Source organism: Protopterus annectens, chromosome 14.part0 (assembly GCF_019279795.1).
Source record: "Protopterus annectens isolate FY-2018-M chromosome 14.part0, PAN1.0, whole genome shotgun sequence".
In the NCBI taxonomy this organism is placed as follows: domain Eukaryota; kingdom Metazoa; phylum Chordata; order Ceratodontiformes; family Protopteridae; genus Protopterus; species Protopterus annectens.
In genome coordinates this window covers 353,589,525-353,616,807 of record NC_056748.1, presented here as the reverse complement: position 1 = coordinate 353,616,807, position 27,283 = coordinate 353,589,525, and the positions used below count along the sequence as shown (strand labels likewise).

Genomic DNA, 27,283 nt, shown 5'->3' with positions numbered 1-27,283 from the left:
GAAATTAAAGATGGCAGCCAAATGGACTCTGAAAAAATAGCTCCAGTAAAAACTGAAGCTAAGAACTCCAGGATGACTGACAGGTGCTGAAATAGGGTTCAGATCTTTGCCAAGAGCCCAGAAGACAAATATTTTCCCATTTACTCTCTTAAATCTTTCAAGTAGAGACTTTATGAAAAGATAAATGCGTCGGACTGGGGAAGAGAGCCTGGTCTGTCTAGTAATCAGTAGAACTGGAGAAATCATCTAATCAACTTGAGGCCTGTGATGTCTAGATGAGTTGTGCCCATCATGAGAAATAAGTAATCTGAAGATGGATCCAGAAACCAGAGTGGATGTAGATGAGGCCAGAGAAATGGGAACCAAATATGGCAAGGTCAAAAGTGGACAATGAGGATAACTGTTCAACCACACTGCTTTCTGTAGAAACTTGGGGACTGGTGGCAAGGGAGGAAATGCATAAAGGAGACTGGAGGGCCAGTCATGAACGAGGGCATCTTTTCAGTGACTCCATCAATGGGGGGAACAGAGCAAAATAACCTGCTACATTTGTTGTCAAGGGGAGAGGCAAATAGATCACAACATGGCTGATCCCACTGACGGAAAAATCATCTCAGCCACACTGACATTGAGAGACCAATTGTGAGCCACCAGAATGGAACAGCTTAGCTTGCCTGCTACAATGCTGATTTTCCTTGGGATGTGCATTATTAGAAAGAGAATGGAAGAGAGATTACCCACTGACATACTCTCATAGCTTCACGCAATGAGATAAGATCTGGCTCCCCCCCTTGCTTGTTAATGTACCAGACTACCAGCATATTGTCCATCTGTACTGCAATTGTCACAGATGGGAGAATATCTTTAAAGGCCTGCAATGCTAAGATGACAACCCTCATCTCCACAACATTGACATGCGTCTTGGCCTCTGAGGGACCATGTACCTTGGACTACTGCCCCCCTCCACCCCACAGCTGGGAGGCATTCATGGTCACCTTGGTCTTGGGCAGGGGACAAACAAATGTACAGCCTTCACACAGCTGATCTGAATGATTTCAGAGACATCTTTTGCAAGCTTGTGAGATCTTGAAAGGAGAGGATAATGGATGTTGAAGAATGGACCATTGACTAAACGAGTGTTCACTGAAGTATTCTCATGCGAAGCCTGGCCAGGGAAACAAAGGTAATAGCTGCTGCCATGGATCTCCGAGCTTTTTTTTTTTTTATTTTTTATTTCTAGATATGCTGCTTCCCTCTGACTGGCTGGAACATCTGGGATTTTCTTCATAACTGTATAAGGGGCTAGGAAAAATGGTATGGTATAACCTCTTGATATAATCCTCTGCACACATGACTTTTTTTGTGATAGTTAGCCAGACTCTCTGGTGCAGGGATAAATGACAAGCTACTTCTAGAGGGGGACAGTCAGGGCCTCCCTTCAGGAGTGCTGATAGGGCCTATATGAGAAAATCTCAAGTTCTGGTCTTACAGACCACCTCTGGCACGAAGATAAGTATTCAATTGGAGTTCCCTTCACTGCCCCTGGGGGAGCCATCTCCATGTGAATCCTGGAAATGGCCTTGGGGGAGGGGGTGTCACCCAAGACGAATATGGGCCAGACCCAAAAGCCTCCAGGAACACATTCCTCCTTGGTGGGGGTTATCGGAAGACCAACCACCGTTCTGTTCCAAAAGCTTCACACAGTCTCCAAATGAGATTTTGTCCAGTAGTGACCTGAGGGACACCCTCATCATCAAAATCAGCGTCCTCAGATTCCTGGATGAATCAAAGTGCCTCTTCTCGCACATCCCTCTTTCAAGGTACTTCCTGAATGGGATGTTATTGGAATGTGTCTGAAAAGATAATGCCCTGACGGGCTGGCTATCCCAGCAGAACAGATGGTCAAAGCTTATATCCCAATACAGAATGGGGCAGGGTTATCAGATCTGATGGGGGAAAGGATGTGTTCTCCAGTGATGGAGAAAACCCACTCCACAACCTTGAAAGCAGAACACCTTTGAGGAAAAAAAGTTGATAGCACCAAAGCTGGAATCTCTCCGATAGGCTCCTGCACATTCATTAGCACTCCAGAGGAGGGAGTATCGGAGCAGAGCTATCCAGCACAGAGCCTTCAGAGGGAGGAGTTCTCCAAAAGCTTGAGTCAACTCCAAGTCCCTAGATCTGGCACCAATGCTTCAGCTCAGAGTTCTCCAGCTGTGAGTCACTATGCTGCTTGGCTCAGGGGAACCATTGGCGAAGAGCAAAAAGTCTTCGGAGCTGAAGAAGACAACCCCAAGGATCTTGGATCTAATGGCTCTGAAAAAGCAGGACAGAACAGAGAAAGAGCTACCAGAGGGGAACTGGACAGACAGCGGCTCTTAAGCTTGGAAAAATCAGAGCCAGGAGAACCCCCATCTATATCAGTTTTTTATGGATCTTCCTCATCCTGCCCACATCTTCTGAAAGGCTTCTGGAGGACTGAAGACAGGACATAGTGCAGTGAGGCATAGAAAGCAAAAGTGACTCCTCTAGGAATGGAGAGCGAAGCCAGGATGGAACTGGATCAGAGGAGAAGTTGATTGAGATATCAGATCAGAGACTGACTGATCCGACTTAATGAATCTTAGGAGGCTCCGTTGAAGGAGATGAAGCTGAAATTGAGAACTGATCTGGGGACCTTTCCTGGGACTCCTTGCCTTAGTGTTTTTAGATTTCTCTGACTTTTTAGGGGGGTTGAGCCCCAACCACTGAACAGGAAGACAGAGGTCAAGCGACCCTACAAAAAACTAATTTTTTCTTGCAGCCAGTCAAGGCCCTAAAATTAAATCTGGAGCAAATGGCACAGTAAACATCAAGATGTGCCAGACCCAGGAAAACATTTCCTGTTGGCTTTAGATTCTAGTATCTTAAGCCCACACAAAATACTTTATAAACCCAGAGGGTTCATTCAACATCTTAAAACTGCTACCAACAACACAGAGCTGAACAGACAAGGATACCAAGTCATAATACCCTAGCAAAAGCTACAATACAATAGTCTATATAAACAGAAATTTTTTTTAAAGAAATAAAGGAAAGGGAAAAAATGAACTACCAACAATGGTAGAATTAGTAATCAAAACAGTACATAAGGGTACCAGCAATAAAGGAGAGAAGTACCACAACGGTAACTGAAAATAAAAAGGAAGAATTGGCCAAGACTTTAAAAACAAAATGGCAGGGAAAAAAAAAACAAAACTATAAAAATGCTCAACTCAAACACCACAACAAGACCAAGTCCAAAGACCACTCAAAATGCTAGAGCTAAAGACCCACGTACGATATCTAATGGTGGCAAATGAGGTCTGAGCTACATTATGCTGGGGGGCATCATGGGCAAAAGGAGGAGCTCGAGTTCTAGGATCCACTGATGTGGTAGAAGTGGCAGAGTTGGATCAGCATCTTGGATCTGAACCCATCAGCTGAGGAACTAATGAAAAATGACATTAGATCAATTACAGCAAAATGGAAATCAAAGTCTAAACCAACATTAAGTACTGAATATTGTAAGGGAAAAACTGGAAAAATGATCTTTTGAAAAGATTTGCAGAGAAAACTTCCTTCCTCTCATCTTCCACTTCCTTGGACCCCATGTGACATCCAAGGTGCTGTGGCTATGCGCCAGTCTCCCATAACAGCACCCATGTTTTCCTCATTCTAAAACTTGCGCTCAAGGTGGCACAAATTGATACCAAAGTAACTTATGCCCCTTCAGCTCCTTTCAGCTGCCACATTTACCTTCTTTATCTCCTATTTTTCTCTGAATTCTCACCTCTTTTTTTATTACAATAATTACTCCTTATTCCTCGCCACTTGTCCTTGCATATCCCTTCTCCTTTACTTTATCATTCCCTGGGGTTCAGTTTGAATTAAATGAGTTTCTTGTAATAAAAGCTCTGTGCCTCACTTATTGCTATATAAATCAAGACTCACTCATTTCAGTCACCCAATCCATTAACATTTCAACTTAATATACTCAACAGCCATTTCCAACACACATTTGTTATCCTTTTATTTTTTTACCGTCTGCCCCTCTATTCTCGATATTTTGCTGTTGCCATCCCCCCCCAAAGTAAATCTACTTAACACCCCTGTATGGTATCACTGCCTGCCATGTATAACGTTTCTCAGACTGACCCTACTCGCCCCCCCCCCCTTTTCCTCTCTCCCCAAGACAACTATATAAAACAAAGAATTATTCTATCTCATTTTAAGAGCTTCTGCTCAATTTTATTTGTAATTTTCAGATTTTCCAGTCCCCCCTCATATTTTCCTCATATTGATACTGTCCTTTGCTTTCTGTGTCCCCTTCTCTACCCTGTCCTGGTATTTTCTTTGTTAACCCTCAAACCTCCCTGCTTTCCAAGTCCCCTATCATCTTCTGCCTTATTTATACAAAACCTTGGGTTATTACACATTTACCTCTGTACCCCTGTTTAATCTGCATTTCTTTTCTTCCCTTATACTAGTTTTCTCACCCTCCCTACTGTAATTCTGATAATTCCTCTGCAATCGATTTCTTAAGCTCTACTTATAGCTTGTACAACCTTTATATTAACCGGTTTGCTATGCTTAACATTCAAAGGTGATTACAACAGTTAGTTCTTTTAATTTGGCCTTTTGCTGCAAGTCAACTTTAATTTGTTTTTCAGTTCTATAAGCATCTGCCTTCACTTGCTTACTATCATAGCAGATTTTTCTGTAATTTATCCCTCATTCAGTAATGATTCAAACAGCATATTTGCCTTATTCTATCTATATCTTCTCTGCAAAATTTTCCATTGGGTAACAGTCTTCCCTTTAAAGCAGACTATGAAAAAGAAAGTTAAGAGGAAAGTATTTCACACCTGTGCCCCCCCCCCCACCTTCCATTTTTCAAACAGTCTTAGTTCTCTCTATATATCCTTTGGATTAATTACCTTATTTCCCCCTTATGTCTGTCTGTCCTTTTGCGTTTTATCTGCAGTCTCTGATTTTAATAGAAAAGGCTTTCACTGCCTTATCTGCAAGCTTCTTCTGAAGCAGAGAATGGTTTACTTTGGCAATGCAGTCCTTGCCTCTTCACATCCTCTTAAGCCATTACCCTCCAGCTGCTTACTCTGTTCCAACTCCTTGTTTTTTCTCCTCTTTCCCTTGTTCAGAAACTCCCATCACTGTTCTCTAGATCCAGAGAAATGTTAATTCTTTACTGAAAGAATATCCTGAATACTGCTGAGTGCAAAAGTTTAAAATCACTTCATTTCTCTGCAAGATTCACTGTTGAGATGTATTTTTTTGAATGCAGGACATCAGTGAAAAGTACTGTCAATATACTGGTCGAACCCACCTTTAGTGAGAACCCTCTTCTCCAAAGTTTTCACATCTCCTCTTTCTGAATAATGACCAGAACTTCACCACCAACCACCACTTGGACATGGCTGCTATAATCTTGGGTGTGTGCGCACACGTGTGTGTGTGGGGTTTCCAGGTTTTATTCTCTTATGAAATTCAGACAGTCCTTTCCCTCCAATGTTTCTGGTATCTCTAAAAAAGTGACAAGTTACCTCAAAGGGCACAATCTTCTAACTCAACCACCATGGCTGCAACTACCAATATCCTGACTAACTCATCAATATTTTGCTTTGGTAGAACTCTGAGGCAGGGTCCTAGAGTGTCAAGAGTGGCTAGAAAAATTGCTCCCATCTCCACAAACATTTTGCAATTTGCAGCAATGTAATCTGTTAGAGTGCCACTCAACTTCAGCAGTTCCACATATACTTTATCTTTTCTCTTCTGTGGTAATTAAAGCTCCACTGAGACCCTTCATTCCCAACCATCTCTCAGCTTTCTCCCAAACCAATTATTCCAAGGTTTTCTGTGCTCTGAACAGTTATTTTTTTGCAGAATCACCCACATTATAGTCCAACCCAACCCACAGGCTAGTCAGTTCAGAACCAATAACCACCTAACTACTAACCGCCGCACAAGAAGTCACCCAAGCCGATTCTTTTCATAGCGGAGAAGTCCAAAGGCCTACAACTCTGGGATGTTAACTTGGAGTTAATGCACTGTGAAGGATGTAGCATTAACCCACAAAAAAAACAGTGTGGTTGGGGTGGGGGATAGGGAGTTGCCAATTGAAAGTTACTTAAAGTAATTCAGACACAGTGGTTTGAAAAGACAGAAAAAGGCTTTATAAGACTATAACCTAAAATCAAATGTACTTAACCCTTGTTAACCAAAGGCTACACACTGATTTTTTTAAGATGTGACCAAGTAGCCTTACCCTCAGAAGCAGACAATACAGCTTGGACTGCAAGAAAATTTGACATCACTTTCAGCTCTATCACTGAAGCCAACTTAGCTCCACTGCCAGGTACAGCGGATATAAAAATTAAAATGCCATGTTTTTGTGATATAAAACAATGAGACCACAATAAATCATTTCAAAACTTTTCCCACGTTTAATGTGACCTATAAAAGGTACAGTTCAATTGAAAAAACAAACAAATGTGTTAGGGAAAAAAATATAAAATAAAAACATACAATAAGCTGGCTGCATAATTTATTTATTTTACATTTTACAGAGATAGTCCAACTGGACATATGTCCATTTTCAGCGGAGCCCCAGGAAGAAAAGCTCCAATTAGACAAATTACAAAGAAAACATTTAAAAAATATAAAATATAAAAAGTATAAAAACAACATTTACAACAAGGAATAAAAAACAGAGTATGCAAAAAGGCTCGTGGTGTTCCCTAATAGGGATACACAATTCACATGCTCAGACACAATTAACGGCAAGAGACATTAGACAGCACACAGAGCTTGGTGAAATAGTTACCTGTTTAATATTTAGAGATTCTCCTTTCAGTATTTAACTTAATCAGGATTGGTACACGGGCAGAGCCAGTTCATTTTGAGATGCTGTTGAGGTTATTTTTGAAGAGACCTATGGAGGATTGTAGGGTTATATGGTTTGGCAACGAATTCCAGGTTTTGCCAACAAAGTTGGCAAACAGGGATTCACCAGCAGCATTGTTAGCTTTCTGGGTTTGGATGAGTAGTATGCTGGCTGATCGCAGGAATCACAAGTTGCTATAGGACTTAATTATGAGTGAGGAGGTATCCTCAGGGTGGTACAAAATTGTATGCGCTATTTGGAGTTGATTGAATTAGAATGGGCAGTTCTAGCCACTCTAGTTTCAGGTTCTGGCAGTGGTGAATTTGGCAATATGGTTGTAGCTATGGGAGAGCTTAACTAATTCAGATTTGTTGAGGTTTGAGAGTAACGGCGAGGCATATAGGAGAGTAGGTGTGACCGAGCGATAGCAGTAATAGCCAGTGGGGTTAAAAATGTTTTTTGCTTCTATACAGTGACCCAAGCTTCTTATTGATGGTCTGTATGGTTTTGTTGACCTGTAGGTCAAATTTAAGATGGTCTATGATAACCCCTAGAAGTTTAGTGTGCTGATCTGGGGAGATAGTGGTACCATTGTTTGACGTGCCAGAGAAAAATTGTGGCAGATTTGCTGGTGTGGGTGAAGAGTAGTAGCTTAGTTTTATTGGGGATCAACAGTAGGCGTTATTTGGCGAGCCAGTTCTCAATAGTGTTGAAAGTATTTTGGGTTACGGCTTGCAGTTCAGATGGGGAGGTGGCTGAGCAGATCCGAGCGGCATCATCTGCACATTGAATACAGGTTGCTTTAGGGACAGCTGTATGAAGGTTGTTGATTAAAACAGAGAAGAGTAGTGGACCCAGTATGGAGCCTTGAGGGACACTAAGTGTGAGAGGTAGCTGGCTGGAGAGTTTGCCCTGCCATAATACTGCCTGTTGTCTACCAGTCAGATAGGACTTGAACCACTGGATTGCGTGCTTATTGAGGAAAACAGATTTCAGGGAGATGAGAAGTTCATGGTTGACCATGTCGAAGGCTTTTGATAGGTCAAGAAAGAGGGCAGAGGATAGCCTATTGTTATTCCTATTTTGGTTTATAAGTGTGCACACCTTTAAACTAAAACTTTGCTGAAGTACCTTTTGATTTAATGACAGCATTCAGTCTTCTTAGGTAGGAGTATCAGCATGGCACATCTCTACTTGGCAATATTTGCCCACTCTTCCTAGCAAAAGTGCTCCAAATCTGTCAGATTGCGAGGACATCTCTTGTGCACAGCCCTCTTCAAGTCACCCTACAGATTTTCTATTGGATTTATGTCTGGGCTCTGGCTGGGCCATTCCAAAACAAATTTTCTTCTGGTGAAGCAATTATTTCGTTGATTTGAATGTATATATGGGGTCAATGTCATGTTGAAAAAAGTTATGTTCTTACCATAACATTCCATCTGTGTTAATCTTCATTCATTACTGATGGGTGCTGATTCCATCCTCAGAACACATTCAGCCTTATAACAAGCTTGTGCTAGCCAAACTATTGAGTTAAGCTTTACCTACAGTGCCCCTCTCCTGGTTACCTCAGATAGAGTTTGCCTGTGATCAAGAAAGCAAAGGCTTTTTCTGAGCACATCCCCTAATGTGGGATTTTGACCAAATCCAAACCTCTACAAGCCCCTTGGAGAGGAAAGAAGGGTGGGATGTAATGAATGAAGATAAACACAGACGGAACATTATGGTAAGAACTTCTTTATCTGATGTTGTTTATCTTCATTCATTCCTTACTGATGGGACAGAGGCCCTAGCTACTTTTAGTCCTGGGAAGCCCTTATGGAAGGATGCTCCCGATTACCACTGAACTAAAGGATGATGTTCTCCCCGTGGAGACCAAATCCCAATTTGTAATGAGTGACAAAGGTATAAGGGGTAGCCCAAGTTGCAGCTGCACAGATATTCATTGAAGCCTTCGAGTGAAAAGCAACAAAAATTCGCCACTGATCTGCAGGAGTGTGCTTTGACTTGCTTGGAAGAGGAATTTTATTTTGATGGTAAACAAAGGATATACAACATCTCAACCACTTGGATAAGGTCATTTTTAGAAATGGTTTCCCAATTTAGAACATGAATATAAAACAAACTGGTCTGATTTACCTACCGAGTTAGTTCTGTCCACATAAATATCAATTACCTATGTATATCCAGCAAATAAAGGCAGTATTCTCCTTTGAGTAGATAGGAAAAAAGACTGGTAGGTCAACTGTCTGGTTAACTGTCAATTCTGAAAATTCTGGGCAGAAAGTGTTAGTCTGGAGTGATGCTCTGTCCTTATGAAAGACCATGTAAAGGTGTTTTATGTACAAGGCCTGAAGCTTGGATATGCATCTTGCTGAGGTGATGACTACTAAAAATAGTGACTTCCAGAATAAGAACTTCACATCCCAAGTGGTAGCAGGCTCGAAAGGTTATAGTGTCTGGGATTACAGTACTAGGGTTACACTCCAAGGCTCAATTGGTTCTTTGAAGGGTGGTCTGATATGAGAGACCCCTTTCAAGAAAGTTTTACAGACGATGGGAGATTAAGGATGAGTCTTTGAATCCATTATGGAAGTTTGAGATAACAGCCAAATGTACTTGAATGGTGGAGGCTGTTGCTCCTGTATGAAGACAACCTGACATAATCCAAAACCACGCTAACAGGAGCTGAGCAAAGGTCTAGTTCTCTATCGGCACCAAATAAGAAATCTCTTCCACTTGCTGAGATAGACTTTCCTGGTGGATGGTTTATGTGAAGCTAGAAGAAAGCTACGTACCGGGGAGGTAAAGTTATTCTGCCTGGCAATTACAGAAGTGGATAAGCCAAGCTGTCAGCTTGAGACTGGATATGTTTGGATGGATCAACTCCTGCGGGTGCAAGATCACTTCGGGAGCAGGATCCAGAATCCATGGTTGGCATACTAGGTGAAGCCAAGGGAAGGGAAACCAAACTTGCCAGGGCCATTAGGGTGCAATGAGGATTATTCTGCTTCTCAGCCGAATGGCCTTCTTTAGAAATTGTGGAATCAGGGGAAGGGGAGGGAAAGCATACAGAAGGCCAATGGGCCAACTGTGTATTAGACCATACCTCAGGGACTCCCCCCTGTAGAGGAATTAGGGTAAAGTAGCTGCTGCTTTTGTGATTTGCTGGAGAGGTGAACAGGTTGCAGCAAGGCTGGCCCCAACTGCTTAAGATCTTCACCGCTATGGTTGAATTGAGAGACCACTCGTGAGGTAGGAGGATACATTGGTTCACTCCGTCTGCAATCATGTTGGAATTCCCAGGAATGTGCAGCTATCAGAAAACGGTTGGAAGTTATCGCCCACTGCCAAATTCTCATGGCCTCTCGACAGAACAGGTAGGACTTGGCTCTCCCTTGTTTGTTGATGTACCAGGCCACTGACACAGTCAGAATGGATAGCAATTGTCGCTGACAGATTAGAATGTTTGCAACACTAGAAGCACTGCCCTTGGTACTAGAACACTGATATGTAGGTTGGTCTCCATAGTTGACCAAGTGCCGTGGACAGTCTTTCCCTGAAAGTGACCCCCCAACCTAAATCAGGAAAGCATCCGTGGTCACTATGGCCTTGGGTTGAAATGGGGAGAAAGGGCAACTCCATAGGTCTTTTTCTGGCATCATCCACCAAGTTAAATCTTTGCATCACTTTGTTATGCAGATCTGAAAGGACATTGGATGATGTGAAGGGGACCACTGTGTTAGTATAAGCCACTGAAAAAGCCTCATGTGTAGTCTCACTAGATGAACTATTGTAATTGATGCTGCCATTGATCCTAGAAGTTGGACAGCCCGAGCTGGAACTTAGTCTTGAGAGAGTATTACCTAGAGTTGGAACCTCAGTCTTTCTAATCTGATCTGGAAGGGAGACTTGGCAAGACTGGTTACTCAAAGTTGCTCCTATAAATTTCAATGTTTGAGAAGCAGCCAACCTGCACCTCTCCCTGTTTGAGATTCCTAGGTATTCTGCTAGTTTTAGAGTGTAGTTTAAGGCTGTAACAAGTAGACGCTTGAAGCGGTAGAGCGCCAATCATTTAAGTACAGAAACGCTCTAAATCCTTACAGTCTCAAGTGAAATGTTACCACTGCCATGCATATGAACACTCTGGGGGCTGTAGAGAGTCCAAAGGACAGCTCCCAGAATTGGTAACGATTGGCTCCCAGCTAGAAGCGAAGAAATCTTCTGGAGCGTTTGTCCTTTTTTATGTGGTAATAGCATCTTGAAGATCTACTGGGCACATTCAATCGCCTTTCTCCAGGAAGGGTAGGATAGACTAAACCATGACCATCTGGAATTTTGACAAATTTGTTCTGAATGCTGAAAGCCAAAATTGGTCTCCAGTCCATTGTCTTTTTTGGCACTAAAAAGAACCCAGAGTAAAATATGGATCCTATTTGGTCTGGTAGGACTGCTAGGATGACTTTGAGACAGCTTTCTTATTTCTTGCGGTGCTGCTTCCCTTTAACTGGGTGGAATGTCAGGAATCTGTATTTATGGCTTTGTGTAAGTATTGAATGGTATGTGATGACCTCTGGCTATGATATTGTGCACCCAAGAATATGTGGTTATTGTTTGACAGGCAGGGTGGTGCAGACAGAAACGTCCCCAGACTGCTTCCAGAAGAAAGCAATCAAGCCGCTCTTCAGGAGGGCTGGTAGGGCTCTCCAGAGAAATCTCTGGACCCCTAGTTACACGGACCCCTCTGCCTCTGTAGGGGTGTCTTCCTGATGAGTTATCCCTCTGCCCCAGGGAGTAAACTCGCCACGTGTCACAGAAAGGAACCTGGGGGCTGGAAAAACTTATGTCCACGGCAGACAAGGTCTTGCCGTCCTTTTCACAACTGGCCAACGTTCCTGCACTTTTCGGCCAAAAAAGGAAGAAGCTTCCACTGGAGCATCAAGGAAGACTTAAGGGTCTGCAAAATCACAAGGTGCAGCCAGGCGTGACATCTGAACCCTAAGCTCTAGCCACCCCTTCAGACAGATTAACCGCATGGATGAGCTGGATATGGATTCCAGCGTCGCAAGCTGCGAGGCAACTTGGTCACATACCACATCAGAAACTGGTCCTACTAGGGCTCCGGAGAGTTCTGAGATTAGGTCTCTGAAGCCTAGTCAAGTGTGCCAAGAAATTCAAGGATCAAATGGCAAAGGTCGATGAGGCAAACACTTGCTTCTTCCCTAACCCTGTCCACCCCAACACTCCCTGTTTGGGGGGGGAGGGGGGGGTGGACAGCCTGCCTCTCCTCAGCAAGCTCTTTCCTAGCAGCCACCGCTACAATACAGAGTCTATTGGTAGACCTTTGGACCAATGTGGACGTTCTTCAGGTGGGGACAAAACTGTTTGGTCTCCAAGGGAATGGTTCAACAGTACCAGGACTCTTCCATGCGCACTGCATGAGTTGGGACTAGTTCGTCTGCATGTGGGGTCATCCAAGAAGTAGAGGGTAGAGCACGAAGAGCCTGCAAGAATACAGACTCTTCAGAGGAAGGGTTGGTGGGCTTCCAGTTTCCCCCTGCTTTAAAATTTCCAGTGGGTCTCCAAAGGAGACATCCTCAGGGGTAGACAGTGGGGACTCCCTCTACATCATAGTCTTCTGAGAAGTCCATGCGCTTATACTTGCATGATCTCTTATGTGGTACCTCTTCAGTGGGGGGCTTCTGACGAGGACTCCTAAGAGAGGACACCCTGCATTAGGGTTTCCTTAAGGCTCTTGTGCTAAATGTCCTGATGTGGTGCCCTGTGTCAGGTGCAATTCAGAGGGAGGACATATCGAATTCTGATGCATATGGTTTGCCTACAGAGGCAAGGGTTCTCCCCATTGCTTGGAAAGCTAGCCCGCCTGAAGATGGGTGGGAGCCCGAACAGAGAAGGACAACCTCGGAAACGAGTTTACACCTTGCTCCGATGAGCCCACTATCAAGGAAGGAGCACCAAGAGGACTTGGTACTGCCAAGACTCTCAGAACTGTAGTAGATGGTGCTGTAGAAAAAAAAAAAATCAGCACCGTACTAGGGGTCACAGTGCCGACGGCCCAGTCACAATTCCAAGAATGGCTCAGCTCAGAGTGGATGACCAAAGGGTCGACTCCAGAACCATTGTGAGGTCCACCAGTGGAACCAAAGAAGTGGGAACCAAAATAGGAGACAGCGCCGGGTGCTCAGATACCTGCAAAGAGAACAAAGGAGGAGAATATGCATGAGTCAGTGGAGGAAAAACTCCCAAATTCAGTTGGGAGGGGGGTCCGGGAAGGTGATGAAATCCCTCTGGCCATCAGCAGCTGATCCATAAGTCGCACCACATCCAATTCTGAGAGGATCAGGTTGATATCCCCAACAGAGAACCGGGCTGTTCCAAGGAAAGGCTATATTACTGCCCAAGGAATGGATCTGCCGTAGAGGGGTATCAGATCAAAGGTACAGTTTCTACTAACTGCACCGTGGTCTCAGAACCAGCAAGACGTATAAGGAGGGGGAGGTTGGCTGTACTATTGTTGGTGCAGAATAGGACAGGGCTGAAGCACTACTTAGAACCATGGCTGGTGCAGTGCACATTATCGGTACTGTGGCTGATGCCGGAGGCAGTGTCACTGAAGACTGTACCGAAGTAAATGACAGTGGTCTTGGAACAGAGGTTGGCACCATAGAAGGCAGGAGCCGAAGTCATTGGTGCCAATTTGGGGATTTTCAGTTTTGGTTCAGTAGATTTGTCACTAGAAAGAGACAAAGAAGGGAATGAGCGACTTCTCTTATGCTCCTTCTTAGGAGGGGGTGAGCCCTCCAACCAAAAAATAGCCTCTGAAAAAGGAGTTTTTAGACAGCCTTTTAGAATTCTTGTTCTTTCTCTCGTTTACGGTTCAAGAATTGAACCCTTTACAAATCCTGCATGGCAATTGAAAAGAGGTGTGGAACGCCAAGGCAGTAAACACAAGATAAAGGAGTGCCCCAGTTAGGCATTTTCCAACCACACAGGTTGCATTGCTTGAAACCTGTTGCCCCCTTCTTTTCAGACATAGCAGGAACAACGGATAACAAATACGCATCTCAAACAAAAACAATACAAATTACAAACTCTAAATACAAACTGAAAACTTTTTTTTAGGAAATGGGAAGGGATACCAACAATGGTATTTAGATTACCTCAAGATGTAAGGGGAAAGAAGGTAGAGAAGGGGAGGCCTGTACCAACGATGGTACTGAGATTACCAAGTTGGTAAGGAAAGCAAGAAAAAACACTTAATAGTGGGTAAAAGTTGAGTGAGTGACTAAATGTGAGAAAAGAAAATCTGTAGAAAAACGTTTTAGAATAAGTTTTTATAGTACTTAGCTGAGAGCTAGCTTGATATGTCTTGATATCTACACAGCAAACGAGATCTGAGGTAACTGGGAGAAGGGCACTATAGGTAAAGCTTAGAGCGTTTTTTGGCTGATGGCCGACTTGGCTGGAAAAAGACACTCAGACACCCATCAGTTGGAATGAATGAAGATTACCAGATGGTGAAATTCCTCCAACTTCAGCTTTCTAGGAGATGCCTGAAGGTTTTGGGCCAAAAGTGACTGGTGTCTGGAGCTGTTCATAATTTCCTCCACCTTGACTAAAGCCCCAGTTCCAGCTGAAGAAAAGTAACCCCAGTTCCAGCTGAAGAAAAGTAACCCCAAATCATGATACTGACACCACCCATGCTTCACCGTAGGGATGGTGTTCTTTTGGTGATGCGAAGTGCTGTTTTTGCACCAAACATACCTTTTGGAAGAGTGGCCAAAAAGTTCAACGTTGATCTCAGACCATACGACATTTCCCCATATGCTTTTGGGAGACTATGTATGGTTTCACAAATTTTAGCCAGGCCTGGATGTTTTTCTGTGTAAGAGGAGGCTTCCATCTTGCAACCCTACCTCATAGTCCAAACATATGGAGAATATGGGAGACTGTCACATGTACACAACCAGTACTTGCCAGAAATTAGTTCCTGCGGGTGTAGATCTCTTGGCAGCCTCTCTGACGAATTTTCATCTTGTTTTTTTTCATCAATTCTGGAGGGACGCCCAGTTCTTTGCTTCACTTTTTTCCCATATTTTCTCCACTGTCTTCACTGTGTTCCATGGTATATTCAATGCTGTGGAAATGTTTTTGTAACGTCCTCCTGACTGATGCCCTTCAACAATTAGATCCCTTTGATGCTTAGAAAGCTCTCTGCGAACCATGGCTTTTGCTGTAGCAGCAACTGAGTAAATGTCAGGAAAATCCTACTAGGACAGCTGAACTTCATTTGGGGTTAGAGTCTCTAACTGATGGCAGGTGTGTAACCAAGAAGAGTGAATGGTGTAATTAACGCAAAAGGTGCTTCAACAAAGTACTGGTTTAAGGGTGTGCACACTTATGCAACCAGCTTATTGTACACTTATTTTTTATATCCCCACCCCCCACAGCAGATCTTTGTTTTTCAATTTAATTGTACAGGTTATAGGTCACATTAAAGGTGGGAAAAGTTTTGAATTTACTGTGGTCTCATTTTTTATATCTTAAAAAACTGGCATTTTAACAGGGGTGTACACACTTTTTATATCCATTAAGTTTTTCATAATTCTGAGAATCTCAGAATAACTTTACTACTGGTTTCAAACAGTACAGTTACAGACCTTTTTTCAGCATTTAATCGTTACATTAACAGTTCAAGACAGAATACAGCCATGATCTGACACAAAGTAAGACTCACTCATATGTAGGAACATCAGATTAACAAACCAAAAATTGATTAAAAAAAGTTAAAGAAAATTGTAGGCAAAACTGAATGCCAGCTTCTGCTAAACAAGACTAGTTAATGGAAAAAACAAAATTAACAGCAGGGGGGTAATGTCCTTTTTACATTAGTGTCACAATTAAACAGAAATGCATTTGTGTGTGTGTGTGTGTGGGGGGGGGGGGTCAAGTGCCGGAACAACCTCTTATGAAGAGCAATACCATACTGAAGGTTCTAGCAGACTGACCTACTCAAAGCATCAACTAAGAGCAGCAAAAACACTGAAATCTTGCAAATATTACTTCTCGACAAACTTTTAAAAGATCCCACGGACTTTGCACTTGAACATATTGCATTACAATTTTTTTGTATAAACAGAAGTACTTTGTAACTGAAAGCATCATGCACCACAGGTTTTAAAATACAGTATTTAACAGAACAGTTTTACATAAAAATACTATGCTATCAAAAAGCGCCGATGAAAACTTAAACACTTTCTCAACGCATGTGTTCCAGGCACTGAAAAGCTTCTGCCTACTTCAGCAAGTGGTATAAAATGCATTGTAACGAAGAAAGCAAATCTAAAAACAGGAACAATTAAAATTACCTTTCCTAATATTTTTCTACCATTCATTGCTGCAAGAGCAGCAGCAGCATCTCTGTGTTCATAAAATTCCACAAAACAGTAGGGATCATTGGGTATAACGGTCATATACCCCATAGAGTTAACTCTTCTGTCAAGTTGCTAAAAGATAAGAAAAGAAATGGGGAGTAAAAATCAAATCACTTAAGCATTTCATACAACGGCATACACACTACATACAAAACGTGTTAAACTATAAAAAGCTGTAAAGATGCCAGCAATGCTGTCACAGCAAAGCATTTTCAAAAATGAGATTATAAAAGACTGACGTGGAACAGCATTCCAGAGAGACGCCTCTCTATTACAAACACTATTTACATAAAAAAAGCCCCCTCCAAGTATGAATAAATCTGTATGGAACTGGCAAAGCAATAAAACTCCCAAGCTAACACACTAAGGTAACTGCAATGCTTTAGGAGCTCTGTAAAGTACAGTTTTGTACCTACCATAAATGTAGATGTTAGAGTGCTAATACAGCTGCAGTCATAACGGATGGGTTCTCCTGCCGTCAGGCGGGTCCTCGGTCGGCTGAATTCCAAAGTCTAGGTCCGGTGTCGGTTGTCATCGCTTCTTCCCTGATGTCAGTGCGACAGGGGTATAAAAGAACCAGCCGACGCCATTTTCTTCAGTTTTTCTTGCCCCAGATGTCAGGTGCCCCCAGAAGAAAGGCAAAACAAATTTATGTAGTAAAGCAAATGCAATATAATCAAAAAACAGTAGTTGCAAGCAAATACATCATAAAAGAATACCCCAATGAGGTTGTATGAGGAGGTGTTAGCCATAAAGCCTGTCCCAAGAGGGAAAGGAGGGAGGGAAACCTGGACTGCAGCTGTATTAGCACTCTAACATCTACATTTATGGTAGGTACAAAACTGTACTATGTTCATTGTTCATACAGCTGCAGTCATAACAGCTGGGTAGAATCCCAAAGCTAATAAAGGGGTGGTAGGCACTAAGTGGAACTAGGTGGAGCCAGGATGCCCTGCAAGACTGCAGTGGCAAAGCCCGCTCTAGTTTTGGAGGATAATGGTAGGTGATAGTGCTTGGAGAAAGTATGTACAGAACTCCAAGTGGCTGCTTCCAAAATATCTTTGGTAGGAACCCCCCTGAGGAAGGCAGCTGAGGTAGCTGTGGCCCTTGTGGAGTGAGATATGATGCCTGTAGGTACAGTTTTACCATGAAAAGAGCAACAAAAGCGTATGTAGTGGGCTATCCATTTTGAGATTGTCTGTTTGGAAATAGGCTTTCCTTGAGCACCTGTAGCATAGGCCACAGAGTTGCTCTGATTTTCTGAAAGGCTTTGTTCTGTCCAAATAATAACGGAGCCGTCTGTGAATGTCCAAGGAATGTAACAGCCTCTCCGCTTTGTTTTGTGGATTAGGGTAAAACATAGGTAAGTGGATAGCCAGATTCAAGGCTACCCTGGATACTACCTTTGGCATAAATGAAGGATTGGTTCGTAAGGAAACTCTGTCCTGATGGAAAATGATGAAAGGCTGCACAGCCATGAGGATTTGTAGTTCCGAAACCCTGCGTGCTGAGGTGATAGCTAGAAGGAAGGCTGTTTTCCATGACAAATATTGCAGATCTGTTGAAGCAGCTGGCTCAAAAGGAGGCAGGGTTACTTTTCCTAGAATGAAATTGAGGTCCCAAGCAGGTACTGGTTGCTTCCTTGGGGGTTTTATATTCTTTGCCCCTCTGAGGAACTGTCTTAAGAGAGGGTGAGAGAATAAAGGAGGGTCAGTGTTGTACTCTGCAGAAATGGCTGAAGCATGAATTTTGATGGAGGAGAATGAAAGTCCACTGCTTAGCAGCTCGGCTAGGTACTGTAGTATTTGAGGTAGATTCAGTATTCCAGGATTCTGACCCTTTTTCTGATTCCAGACAAAACAGTTTCCATTTTGCGGAGTAGGCTTTTCTAGAAGGCCTTCTGGCCTCCAAAATGACATCCTGCACCTCCTTGGAGAGTAGGGTCTGCTGTGAATTTAAGGAATTATCCATGCGGCTAGATTGAGTGTTTTCAGCTGACTGAGTTTTGAAGTTGTGCTGAGTCAGTAGAAGAGGCATTAGAGGCAGGATCCAAGGTGGGGAATGAGTCAGGCTCCTCAGGAGTGGGTACCAGTGTTGTCCTGGCCAGTCTGGAGCAATGAGAATCATCTTTGGTCTGTCTGCTCTGGCTTTTAATAGAACTTTGGCCATCAGTGGAAGAGGTGGAAAGGCATAAACAGTCATTGTTGTCCAACTGAAAGAGAGTGCGTCCGCTTTCCAGGCCTGTGGATGAAAGGTCTTTGAGCAGAATTTTGTCAATTGGTAATTTCTGTGGGTGGCAAAGAGATCTACGTCTGGCCTTCCCCATGCTTGAATTATCATTGTAAAAACTTGCGGATGCAACTTCCATTCGTGTGGATCTGTCACATTTCTGCTCAGGTCGTCTGCCTTTTTTTTTTCCTTCCCTGGCAGGAATTGTGCTTGAAGTTGGATTTGCAATTCCAGAGCAGTGTTCCAAAGGGACATGGCTAGTCTGCACAGGGGATATGAATGAGTTCCTCCCTGTTTATGTACCACATCACTGTGGTGTTGTCTGTTCTTATCAGTAGCTGCCCTGGATGCAGTAGGTCTTTGAAAGCCATAATAGCATTTATTACTGCTAGCATTTCCTTTTGATTGATGTGTAGGTGCTTTTCTTTTTGTGACCATTTGCCCTGAATGCACCGATCTGTCATGTGCGCCCCCCAGGCGTAGTCAGAGGCGTCTGTTGTGATGACTTCATTTGCTTGAGGCTTGCAGAATGGGAGACCTATGTTTTTGGCATGCTTGAGCCCACCACAGAAATTCCTTTTGAAGACATGGAATCAGTGGTATGATTGTTTCCAAACTGTGGCTGTGTTGAGACCATAAGTTTTTTAGGTACCATTGAAGTTTCCTCATATGCAGCTTTGCACATGGGATTAGCAGGATGCAAGATGCCATGAATCCCAGGGCCTGCAGGATTTTCCTTGCAGTCAGTCTGGTGAAGGTTGCCAGTTTTCTGAAGTATTGAGTTAATTGCCCTCGTTTCTCTGGCGTGAGGTAGGCCATCTGGGTGTTTGTATCCAAGCTGGCAGCCAGGAAAATTATTGTTTGAGAGGGTATTAGTCTCGACTTCTTTTTGCTGACTGTGTATCCCAGAGATTTCAACAACATTATTACAAACGTCAGGTGTTTCAGAAGAGTGTGTTTGCTGTCCGCTTGGATCAGGCAGTCGTCCAGATATAGGTATATTTGTATCCCTTGAAGTCTGCAGAAGGCAATTACTGATGCCAGGCATTTCGTGAACACTCTGGGTGCAGTAGATAAGCCAAAGGGCAATGCAGAGAATTGATAATGGGATGACCTTGCAAGAAATCTGAGGTATCTTCTGCAATCTTGTCTGATTGGGACATGCAGGTATGCCTCCTTGAAGTCCAATGTCACCAGCCAAGACTCCTTGCCCAGCATGGGAAGAAGCTGCTGTAATGTGAGCATCTTGAACTTTGGTACGAGTAAAAATGTGTTTAGGATGGATAGGTCCAAAATATGTCTCCAATCTTTGCCCTTCCTTGGTACCAGGAATAGTCTAGAATAAAAACCTTAACCCTGTTCTTGTGCAGGTACCTCTTGAATAGCTTTCATGTCCATGAGATCTGAAATTTGTTTTTGTGCCTCTGCCCTATGATTGTGTGGCAGGTTTGGCATGCCTCTCTTTTTTGGATGGGTGTGAAAGTGGAATCTGTAGCCTCTGTCTATAATGTCCAGGATCCATTTGTCTTTTGTGACAATATGCCAATTTTTCAAAAATAATGCCAGTTTTCCGCCTAAAGGTGCTGCCATTTGAGCCTTGCTTGGCATGCAAAGGGGAAAGTCATTGGGTCTGCTTTCTGAATGGCTGTGAACTATCCTCACCCCCTCTTGGTGTAGGTGTTAGCCATTGTCTGCCTCTAAATGATCCTCGAGATTGCCCTCTACCTCTCGGGTGCCTGTATCTACCTGTTTAAGGTCTGTCTGTGGCTGGAAAGTATCAATTTTTTGAAGGCCAATTTCTACTGAAACGTGGCGGTTGTACCTGTAGGAAATCTTTCACTGTTTGCATTGATTTTGCCTTTTCCTTCATTTTCTTTAATACCTCCTCAGCTTCAATACCAAACAATACATCTTTTTGAAGAGGTGCATCTAATAATTTAGCTTTGACATGATCTGGTAAGGTTTGCTCTTTAAGCCAAGCATGTCTACGTATGACTGATCCTGTAACAGCAGCTCTACAAGAGGCCTCTAAAGCATCAAAACCACATTGCAAGGTATGTTTACCCACTTGCTCTGCACTATGCAACAAATCCTGCAACTCCTTCAAGTCTGGTTGCTCAGGTTGTGACATTTAGCTTTTCAACTTGAGATAAAAACTGTTGATACTATGGAACTGACAGTTTAATGCCCTCATGGTTAAAGTGGCCGGGGTGTATACCTTTTTCCCCCACCTTTCTAAAGCTCTGCAATCTCTCTCTGAAGGTAATGGATTTTTGGCAGTGGAGGCCTTAATTCCCTTGGGACCCTGTGAAATAGTTTCTGGGTCAGCCGCATGGCTTTTGTATAGGAATTGGTGTGAATCAGGCACCCGGTAATACCTGTCAGGCTTGCCTGGAGCTGGAGGTAAAGAATCTGGGTTAAGGCTGGCCTCTGAATACACATCATCTAATATGTCTAAGACAGGAGGTACAGCCAGGGGCCCTGTGCTGAGGGAGCAAGAGGAAATCCCTGAGCCTTTTCTTGGAGTCCGAGTACTCTTGGCCTTCCCAGTGGAAGTGTTCCCTCAAGGTATGCAAGGTTTCCCCAAAAGAGTAATCCTCAGGGGGGGGGGGGGCAGAGGGAATGGACTCCTCTGCATCAGAATCTTCGAAAGGGGAGTAAGAATGTTGCTGGTCCTCAGAATGCTCTGAAGTAATGGAGGCCTGGTCCGAGGAAAGGTATTCTTCCTCCACTCTGGGCCTTTTGTCCAGGGGGAGGTTGAGAACCCCTGATAAGAGTAATCAAATCCTCAGCCATTTTGAGTATCTGCTTTTTAGGCATGGGGCCTTGAGAGGGGCCCTGTGGAGCTTGTCTTTTAGAATGCATGGCTGTTTTAGATTTAGTGCAACCCTTAATGGAAAAAGAAGGCCTGAAAACACCTTGAGAGGTGGCAGGCCTGTCTGAACTCTGAGTTTCCCCGCCAAGAGTGACTTCGGTATCTGTAGTCGGGGTGTGGGCAGAAGAGCCTGCAACCTCGGGCACAGAAGACACCGCTAATGAAGTGTCATCGGTAGTCAGGGGCTGCGTAGGCGCCTCGCTGAGAACCGGAGCACATGTAGTCGGCTTTAGCGTGGTGTCGGTAGAAGTCGAGGACCTCGTATGTCGGTCCTTATCTTTACGTTGTTTACTCAAAATTGGAGTCGGAGTATCCGATGACATGTTGCAGTTAAACTTTTTGCCAAAATAGTGTTAGGCGAACTCCGCCAGACGCTTAATAGTGCGTCTGTTGAATGTAGCACAAAAACGACAGGCCGAGACGTCGTGGTCTGGGCCTAAGCAAGGTATACAGAGGGAATCTAAATCCTTATGCGGTATTTGCTTCCCACATTAAATGCAATTATTAACTTTGTCTGACATCGGTCTTGAGGCAAGAAAAGTTTCCCCAATGGGGTACTTAGCTTTCTAGAAGTCTTCGGTTGCAAAATATTCGTAATCTCAGGAGCTGGCCGACCAGCACTTGTGAACTGCTTCTGCTTTGGGCACCGCGCGGCAAGAAAGACTGAAGAAACTGGCGTCGGCTGGTTCTTTTATACACCCGTCGCACTGACGTCAGGGAAGAAGCGACGACAACCGACGCCGGACCTAGACTTTGGAATTCGCCCGACCAAGTACCCGCCTGACGGCAGGAGAACCCATCTGTTATGACTGCAGCTGTATGCACGATGAACATCAGTTTAAAAATAAATCCAAAATTCTGCATTCCTACCACATCTGCATCTCCCTTACTCACTGCTTCCCAGAACCTATCCTCTCACACCTGCATCAAACTGCCAGGTAGTAGTGCTTATGCAACTAAAAGGGTTCATTATCAAAATGTTGAACGGAAAAATAAATCCCATTCGGAACACTGGAAAAAAAAACAAAGTAAATATGTAAAACGGCACAATGTCAAATCTGCTGAATGAATTCATTAGATTAGTCAGTCACCGCACATTACATGATATCAATACAGGAGTTCAGGTAAATGAACTCATACAACATATCACATTTTTGCAGGCGAGGCAAGCTCCCTTCCATTCCCCCCCCCCCATGGAGGGCTGTGCCCCCCCACACACACCCTCTGCTAACTATATATATATACAAACTCTGAGATTCCACTACAGTGAGGAAAGGGATGCAATTCTCAAACAGCACTGTACCGCTATCTGTGTACGGTACTTAAGAGTTCATGCATTCGCTGATAAAAGCTTTCAAACACAGATGTTCAGCAAAACAGAAAATCAAATATCCGTCTTTCGATTTTCCATCTGCGGAGCATCAATGTTAGTCAATTTGATAGTAAATCAACTAAAAACTATGTTTTTTTTTTTTTTTATATGCTGCTATTTTTTTTCCCCAAGATGTGATGTATCTTTATATTGTATTTAGAACTCAACTATCTTCCTTTTTTGCATTAACAATGTTCATATGTCTGTTATGTACCTGGAGCTTTTCTCCCCGGGCCTCCGCTGAAAATGGACATGTATCCAGTCGGACTCTCCCGGTTAACAAATGTAAAATAAATAAAATAAATAAAAGCTACCTAAATCATTTATGACTAGCTTATTATTGAGGACAGGTGTGCAATAGCCATTATCGTGCTCCTCTTTAGATTGGAATATTGCCTCCATTCGAACACATGGCTTTTCGCATGCAATGCTGATCTTTCAATCTGAAGATAATACAATCCCCAAGTTTATTACCCTGTCTAGCAATAGAGAAAACTCATTGTGTAATGCTGCTCTTGTAGTTACAGGGAAAAATCACCTTTAAAATACAAAGTGAAAGACCTGGACCCCAACCAGGTAATAAACTGCACGCAAAAATCAAACTTCTGCTCTCAGAAACCATGACAGCATGTAATTCATTTAACCTCTATTCTCATTTGACAAGTGTTCTTCTGGAAAACTGCTCCACATATGTGTAATGACCTCCCAGAATATATTAGTAAGCCTAATAATGTACAGGGCTTTAAAAAACCCAAGATCCACTTTTCTGAACTTAAAAATGTTTGCGATCTGTACTATTTACATGCACTGACCACAGTCCATGCTTGTCCTCTAACTCCACAATTCAAACAGTATGGATACATCTAGGAGGGGGACAAAATATGACATTGTGAATAACAGCCTGCATACAGCTTCCTTTTATACATTTTAAGCAGCACCTTGATAAAAACAACCTAGTACCCATCTCTTACAACAGTAGCATTTTACATATTGATGTAACAGATTACAAGCTACCACAAACCCGGCTGGAACGCCTTCTGTGTGGAGTCTGCATGTCCTCCCCGCGGTAGAGTGGTTTTCGAAAGACATGCGTAGAATGGGAGCACCTTCGTTGAAGGTTGGGTGTCGAACAGGCACCTCTGCACCCATAACAAATCTACTGCCAATCATTAGTGGACCGGAGTTCCACTGTGGCGACCCCTAACCGAGAAAAGCCAAAAGAAAAACAAACCCTTAGTTTTAGAGTATTAATGTTTTATGTTGTTAGTACACAATGCATTAACCTAGTATCTATCAATCTTTTACCATAGTTGCCTTTACAATTACTTCACTGCTATTTCCCAATTTATGTTCTGGAGCTACAGCCTTTAAAATACCTTGCTGTTGTCCTTTTGGGATTACAGGCAGTCCCAGAATTAAAGACTGGATCCATTTTTTAGTCAGTCCTCAAGTCAAATGTGCATGCAAGTTGAAACATGTACATAAGGTTCCCATTAAATGTCACTTAATAGAATGTCTGCCTCAGTCTAGTATTTATTTTACGTTACATTGCCTAGAAAACTTAACACTTCCAAATAAAAATATTTAAAGTGTATACTGTAGTAATACTGTTAGTATAATAACCCTACTAAAGAGTAACTACGCTAACACACTACAGTACTGTGCGCACTGAAAACATTAAAAACAGCTCTTAAAACAGTTCATATGGAAAAAAGTATAATTACTGGATGGGTGAACACTAATTTGTGAATTAACATTATGACAGTACAATAAACATTAACTGGATGATGCAGAAAATGACGGACATGGAGAATGGGCCTGGTGGTGCACAGTCAGGGTGTTGATTCTGCTGCTGGAGAGAGGTGGTTTACTACTGGAATCAATATTTGAAGTAGGCAAAGAAGATTGGCATATAGCTTTTTTTTTTTTTAAATCATAAATGGCCTTACAGCAGCTTATGACCTCAGTAGCTGTACAGTAAATTTGGATGAACCACCATTACGATCTTGCCATTCCTACTTCAATGAGATGAAAGGCTTTGCTAACTCTTGTCAAAAACTTTTATTTTGGAGTTTCAAGGCCCCTGCTTTCTTCCTCAAATGCTACTGTCTGCTGCTCGAGTTGCATAATGTCTTCAATGGTCAGTTCTTTCTCATTGGAGAAAAGTAACTATATGTGTCAGTGATGTCCAACTGCAGTTAATTAACAATATCAACCACAGCTTGCTTGCCTTTAGCAATGTCATCATCTGTAGAAGCCTGTAAAGCAGGCACACACTGTGAGCAAAACTCGTTCCACACTCCTTTCATATTTCACTGCTTTCCTTCATCCCAAGCATTGGCAATATTTTTGATGGCATCATAGATGTCATAAGTCTTTCAGAACTCCCTTAAGTTCAGTGCATTATCCTGGGAAGCCCAGACTGCTTATGAGAAGGTCCACCATAGATAATAGCCTGTAAATGAGGCTATTACTCCCCAATCCAATGGATGAAGTAGTGATGTTGTGTTGGGGGGGGGTAAAAATATGAACTTTACCACTGGAGTGCAAGTCATCTAAACCGGATGTACCGGTGCATTACCAAGTAGGTCAATTATGGATGGAGTGTTTCTGGCCAAGCAATACCTTTGAACAGCAGAAACAAAATGGTTCAAGAACAAATCTTCAAAAACTGCAACTATAACCCAAGCCTTTGCCTTCTAAAAGGGAGGAAGAGATGCCTTAATGACTTGCTGTAGAACCCACGGATTTACAAAGCAATACAAAAGCAAGGGCTTCAACTTAAAATCACCGGAAGCATTACCCCACAGACCAACACGTTAAGACTACCTTTTACTGGCTTATGACCTGCTACACTTCTTTCCTCTTTTGAAATGCAAGTCCTTAAAGGCATTTTCTTCCAAAATAAGCCAATCTACTCTACATTAAATATTTGGTCTGCCAAATAACTGCCCTCTTCAATGACTTTTTCCAACATTTTAGGAAAATCCCTTGCAACATTAACCTTAAAACTCAAGGTGAAGTGTATGTAAATTAGCCCTCATTTAAAATAGAGGAAACCAGCCTATAATTGCAAAACACTGTCACACCCACCTGCACTTGCTGCTTGACCAGCTTTTAAATCATTAAAAAGTCTTGAGCCTTTTTTTGCACCAACGAAAGGCTAATGGGGATATCCCTCTGATTTTGGTCTTCAATGCAAATTAGCGACAGCCTTTCCATTTCAAGAATTAAAGCACTGCATTGCTTTGTAATAATCATAGCTTTCAATGCGGCATGGCCTTTCACAGGATTCATTATTCTTTGTCTTTTAAAACTGTTCCGATTGTTTACTGGCTATAGCCTAATGCCTTTCCAAAGGCAGATAGTGCTCAACTTCTCTCAACTCTATGTCCACTTAATTTTCCAGGGTGATTGCTTTCCTTTGGCACATCACCAGCACGTGCATTGCATTTACATTTTCGAGACATGGGGTTGCGACGTTACCAACACACAGTTCACAAAACCATCTCTGGCTGTAGTACAGCAGAGTACTAAAGTGGAGGTCCACAGGATAAACATACAGTACTGGAGTCTGCAGCCAGACACTTCCCAGATCTGAAAGGTCAATATTACCACTGTCTACATCTAATTAACATTTAAATTGAGCTGATGAGCATTATTTTCCAGACATTCCCTTGTTTTATGCAATTAACAGTAAATAAAAATGCAACAGTACAGTAGAAAGCAAAAAAAAAAAATGCTAAACACTTTTTAACTCATTAACCCAGAATACCTTCTCAGAGGTCCTTCATGCTTACATTACAGCGCTCTCCAAAATGTATGAAAAGCTATGCAGTTCCACCAGTGCCTTCCACAAGCGCTAGTAACTTTCCAGGAAAGGTTTAGCTCCACTGCTAAAAAATGAGTTAAAAAAGTACCTGAACATTGTCAGGTACCCTCTCAAATTAATTTTCAGTGTGGAGTTTCATCAGGTTTATAAAGTTTACAAGAAAATCAGCTTAAAGGTGCAGTACAGCTGCTTCTAAGCCAGGGTACATTTTTGGCTAGGCTTGTATGGGCCGTATATATGTCATTTGATCTCCCTTATTTTTTGGAGATTATGCAACTTTACTTGAAGTGAGGGAAGCTCAAATGGCAGCTCCTACTGGGAGCCGATTACACTCAAGGTTTAAATAACATTAATTTGAAATGTGCCTTGAAGTGGAATTACTGACTTCTCCACTTCTCTTAAATTTCCAGGCTACCTTGCATGTTTATTCATGAATCTTACCATTCTAGGTGAATGCTACAGTGACATGATGCAACAGGGCTTAACAATTGGAAATGGTGGTTACTAATTTTATTGCCATTCTCCTACTGTTAACATTTCTTTCCTAATATTGTGGACTCCTTTTCTGAAGAAGTTCTTATACAAAAATTTTAAAAAG

General features: G+C 42.7%; 1 protein-coding gene across 1 annotated transcript in view; it reads right to left on the bottom strand.

Annotated features, from left to right (window-relative positions):
• The window catches only part of LOC122788660 (nucleolysin TIAR-like), an 859,280-nt gene that overhangs the window by 830,000 nt on the left and 1,997 nt on the right, over positions 1 to 27,283 (bottom strand). Inside the window, exon 2 of the mRNA XM_044055556.1 lies at positions 16,312 to 16,449. Coding sequence (XP_043911491.1) covers positions 16,312 to 16,449 — 138 coding nt within the window. The remainder of the gene's footprint in view (positions 1 to 16,311; positions 16,450 to 27,283) is intronic.